The 4,927-nt window shown below is 54.4% G+C and overlaps 1 protein-coding gene across 1 annotated transcript in view; it reads left to right on the top strand.

Moving 5' to 3' along the window:
* Positions 1 to 4,927, top strand: part of LOC113209734 (lachesin-like) — an 18,603-nt gene that overhangs the window by 2,867 nt on the left and 10,809 nt on the right. Inside the window, exon 2 of the mRNA XM_052267869.1 lies at positions 2,798 to 3,005. Coding sequence (XP_052123829.1) covers positions 2,798 to 3,005 — 208 coding nt within the window. The remainder of the gene's footprint in view (positions 1 to 2,797; positions 3,006 to 4,927) is intronic.

Raw genomic sequence — 4,927 nt, 5'->3', positions numbered from 1 at the left:
CTCTCTCTCTCTCTCTCTCTCTCTCTCTCTCTCTCTCTCTCTCTCTCTCTCTCTCTCTCTCTCTCTCTCACACACACACACACTCACTCACACACACACACACACACACACACACACGACACCATGAATCGGAATCGTCTTATTTTTCGACTCTGCACGTCCTGCCCCCCCCCCCCCCCTTTCCTCCTGCGCCCGGCGCCGCTCCTGCCGTATTCAACACATGTTCCCGCAGCCAGCTACTTTCCCACAACTTGCCGCCGGCCCATGAAGGGCCATGCAGTGGGAAGGGGCGCCCCTCAGGGCCTCGGAGGGGCAGCGGGGTAGATTAGGATGTGGGGAGAGGGAGCCGGGATTAGGGGAGTGGCGAGCGGGAAAGGGGAGGAGGAGGGGGGAGGGCTGTTGGGGGTACGGCTGATCCGTGACACAAGTTACAATAAGTGGGAAAGGTTAAGTGTTAAGGTTATGCGGTACCGACTGCCTACCACCGGCCGCTGCTTGGTCTCCCTCGGCTTGGCTGACGGCGGTCCTTTAGCGGGGTGGCGTGGCGGGGCTTGGCGGGGCGTGGTGGGGCTTGGCGGGGCCTTGAAATGGCATCTGTGCCCATCCGGTTTGGGGAGCGCGGGAGGGGGCAGGGAGGGGTGTGGGTGGGCCCGCAGAACAAAACTTACAATTGCACAAGTTTGGCTGCTAGCTGCCTTCTGAGCCGCTAAAGTAGCTGCTACTTTTTGCCTAATGCCACAGCGGCAGGCTGTGAGTGAGGACTGCAGAGCGCGAGGGGTGTAAAAGAGTCGCTCACAAATTACGTCAGTTTAACGGGCAGGCTACTTTTTTTCACCGCGGTGCGTCATCATTTCAATTCAAAAGAAGTGATCTTTACTCCGCGCGATGAATGTATACCTCGAAGGTAATATTTTTCTAATAGGATAACTTTTTTCTAGCACGTAAAGTCTGCTAAGTTCTCTAAGCAAGATACAAGTGCCGAAAAAAGTACCCGAATCTCTGGTGATCTTTTTTTGTTGTCTATTGCTCCCAAGAACTATAACTGAAGGGCGACCATCGAGGAAGAGGAGGAGGAGGGACGAGGACGAGGAAGACGGATGGATTGTGACACATTGTGGCTGCTCAAAGGGTCCTGAGGGGGACCTGAAGGGCTGAAGAGGCACCGCCGTATGACCAGCTAATGAGGCCCCCTATACTCGTCTAATACTTGAGTGTCAAGCGTGGCTCACAGCGATCTGTGTGTACGAGGGGGCGGCGCAGGGTCGGGAGGGGAAAGGGGGAGGCCGGGGAGTTTGTCTCATTTGCATGGTTTGTCTCTCCACTTGTACCAACTTCCGGGCCCCGCCCTCGCCTCCCCCGTCAGCCCTGCGGCCTCCGCCTGCCTCCGCCCCACAGCGGCTGTTTACCGCACACCGTTGTGACCCCCCGTCATCAGGAAGCTTTCCACTCAAGGCCACAAGTGCATCGCCCCCTCCGCTCCCCGTCCCCCAAGGCCTGGGGCCGCCACAAGCAGGGTGAAAAATAAAATCAAACTAGACAAATGAACGCTGACCGCGTAGGGAAGGCGTTTGTGTGTAATTTATTTGTTAAAAATTTGTATGTATTTCACTGTTGTTCCCGGTCGTTGTCTTTGCTGCTATGACTTTGGATCCCAGATTACTCTTAGTATCTTGTTTTTTTGTTTTTCATGTCCGTTTTTTACAAGAAAATTATTGAAAAAGGCCCTGTCCGTTTCACATTATTTGAAAAAAAAAAAAACATGCAGAAAATCACCCTTCACTATGGGCTGGCAGGACATCTCAGGTCTGGGTGTTTTGGTTTATCTACCTCACCTTAAGTGACGACGATGCTACGATTGCCGCCCGACGCGCCCCTCCTCGCGCGCGCAGCGCAGGGTGTTTAGGGCGAGGGGCTGCCGACGCCCCTCCTGTTTACACTCGAAAGTTATTCCAATAAAAGTTGCGTCGCCCGGTGACAACTGATCAAAGTGTCGTATGGAGGTTAGCGGGGGGCTCCACCACCGCCAGACGTCTGGAGCAGGGTGGGGCGGGCGGGGAAGTACAGAGGCGATAACTCAATAACGCGCCGACTCTTCCTCTGCCCCGGGTCGGGCTGCAGGAGAAAGTGACAGCCAGCACCGTCGGAGAGTAAACGTCGTCGAGGCGCATGTGTGTGTGTGTGTGTGTGTGTGTGTGTGTGTGTGTGTGTGAGAGAGAGAGAGAGAGAGAGAGATACAGGTGAATGCCTGGTCTCAACACTCCCCTGCCCCCCTTCTCCTCGCACCGGATATTATTTCGCGACCTACCGTCTGTCCGGACGCCCGCGCGCGTATGTGTGTGTGTGCGTGTGTGTGTGTGTGAGAGAGAGAGAGAGAGAGAGAGAGAGAGGGAGGGAGAGAGAAGAGTATGTATGTGTGGCCCGACGCAGCAGAAGCAGCGCTGCTGCCGGAAGCGCACGGCATATTGTCAGCTTCCGAACCCACATTATTCACCTCTCTCCCCCACCGGCCGTGTTCCCGGATACCCCTTCCCTCCCCACCACCACCACCACTCTATTTCTCTCTCGCTCCCACATTTCACGTCTCGCATCACCTGCTGTGTGCAACACGACACAGAAACTGCACCAACATTATTTTTGTTTCGTAGTTTTGAGAAGAAGTTATCCACACACTCTGAGTGTTTGGTCATTGTTCCTTTTTTTCAGCCCGCCCTTTTGCTTTTTTTTTAAAAAAAATCGGTATGCTTCTTTTCTTCCCATACGCGGGGACTAATTTGGACTGACCCACTCCCGTCTGCAGGTAGCGTGGATGCACTTCGAGCAGTCGGCCATCCTCACGGTGCACACGCACGTCATCACGCGCAACCCGCGCATCAGCGTGTCGCACGACAACCTGCGCACGTGGTTCCTGCACATCCGGGACGTGCAGAAGGAGGACCGCGGCCGCTACATGTGCCAGATCAACACGGCCAACGCCAAGACCCAGATCGGCTACCTGCACGTCGTGGGTAAGTCTGGATGGTTCCACAAACCCAAAACAGCAGAAACTGGAAATCAAGTGCATAAAAGAAAAAACCACAGTGATGTAAGTAATTTTAAGAAAACACATTTGATTTCAAGTACCTGCCTTTTTGGTTGTCTTTTGTGTACAGCTGTAAATTTTCATATTTTTTGATGGGTGTGAAACCCTCAGAAAAAAATGAAAACTTTTGCGGTTTTTTCAATCTTGTACACTAAAATTCTAAAAGCATGCGGTGTGGGAGGTGCAGGGCCCGGTGCCAGCCCTCTATGGCAGGGGGCGGGCTCGGGACCGCGGCCCGGCCCAGCGCGCGGCGCGGTGCGGAGGGAGGGGTGACGGGGATCAGACGTAAATGCATTTCCGTTGTCGCTTCCGGATCACGCCAGCGGATGTGGAACTGCACCGGCGCGCACAGGCGGCGCATTTGGGTGCGGCGGGGTGGGAGGCTTTGGTCCACGGTAAACTGATGTGTTTAGTTTTAGTCTTTGCCGCGCGCTGACGAATAGACGAGATTTTAACGTAATCTCCATGAGAGAGGTAAAAGGTGAAACGGATTTTATGATGAAAGCTGAGTCTAGAAAGATTGACAAAGCACAAGATTTACAACGAAATCAGAATCACGCTACAATTCTTTTCCTTTTATCGCTCTCGCGAAAAACACGCCGAGTGGCAGCGAATGTACACTGGATTTGGTCGCGACGGGTTTTGGGCGGATTTCGCCGAGAATCGCTTATCCCCTCGCCCGGGGCGGGATGCGATTTGGCACACACGGGCGGACCTGCGGAGCGGGCGCGGGAGCACTCGGAGCGTCTTGAATCAAATGAAGAGGCGGTCCTTTTAGCCGGACGTGCTCCGAGGCGCGCGGGGCACTCCGCCGGCCTCGGCCCGGTCGCCTGATTGAATACACGGTCCCTAAAGGGCCCTGGCCCGCTAAACGAGAGGTAAAGCGTAAGCAACGCGAAAGGGGCGCCTCTTACGGTCTCTTCATTTGGGGCCCGCGCCGCCCGCGCTGCCGGGCGCCGCCGCCTTGCGCGCCTGGCAGATAGGCAGCGCACGGGCACGGCTGCCACCGTGTTGCCTACCCCGGACTCCGCAGGGGACTCCCGGCAGCCAACGCTGCCCAGCCGTAGGAAAAACGAGGTCGAGAGCGAAAACTTAAATAAGCGGAAGTAGGGGGATATGATTCCCGGCTGGGTCCTCGTCGAAAATGTTTGTCATCGCTGACGGAACCGACTTAAGTGTGTGTGGCGTAGGCGAGGGCGTAGGCCCAGTTCGGGCCTAGTTGCCATTCAATGAAGACAATTCCAGGGGGCACACACACAAACTTAACCATTGTTGGAATTTTTGCTGTTTAAATCTCACCTACCACCATCGTCGCAAATTTATAAATAAAATAAAGTTTAGTAATCAATTTAGCTAGTTTTAACGCTAAAAATTAATTTGGATTTTAAGTTATCCTATGTTGGTTTTTGGCTTTTTTAATGCTGTAACTCTTTACGTGATATAAATACAAAAAATTCCACAAAACTATAAAGTTGCAGAGGTCTTCAAAAATTCTTTTCATTTTCGGCCGCACCCCTTCTGGGGCATCAGCGAGGCGCGGAGCGTATTGAGGGGCCGTTCCGGTTGATAGTCGAGCTCAGTCCGGTCCGGAGGCGCGAGCGCGTTCCGGCTGACCGGACCCAGACCGCGCCCCGCTCAGCTCGCCCATAAAAGCGAATCGCCGGACAATATAAGACGCGCATGTGTATAGCGCGTCTTCCATATTAGGGACAAGAAATGGAAAAGAAATCTCAAAGTTTCCGCGAGACATAACGCGGGGGTAGAAAAACGAGCGGGACATTGCGCGCGCGGTATTTGAACCCGCCGCGGTCCGCTCGGGTATAACCAGGCGGGGTGGTGCGGGGTGGG

This window comes from Frankliniella occidentalis, unplaced genomic scaffold (genome assembly GCF_000697945.3).
Source record: "Frankliniella occidentalis isolate FOCC.00 unplaced genomic scaffold, Focc_3.1 Scaffold60, whole genome shotgun sequence".
NCBI classification, from domain to species: domain Eukaryota; kingdom Metazoa; phylum Arthropoda; class Insecta; order Thysanoptera; family Thripidae; genus Frankliniella; species Frankliniella occidentalis.
Note: the sequence above shows the minus strand (reverse complement) of the source record. Positions and strands in the feature narration are given on the sequence as shown.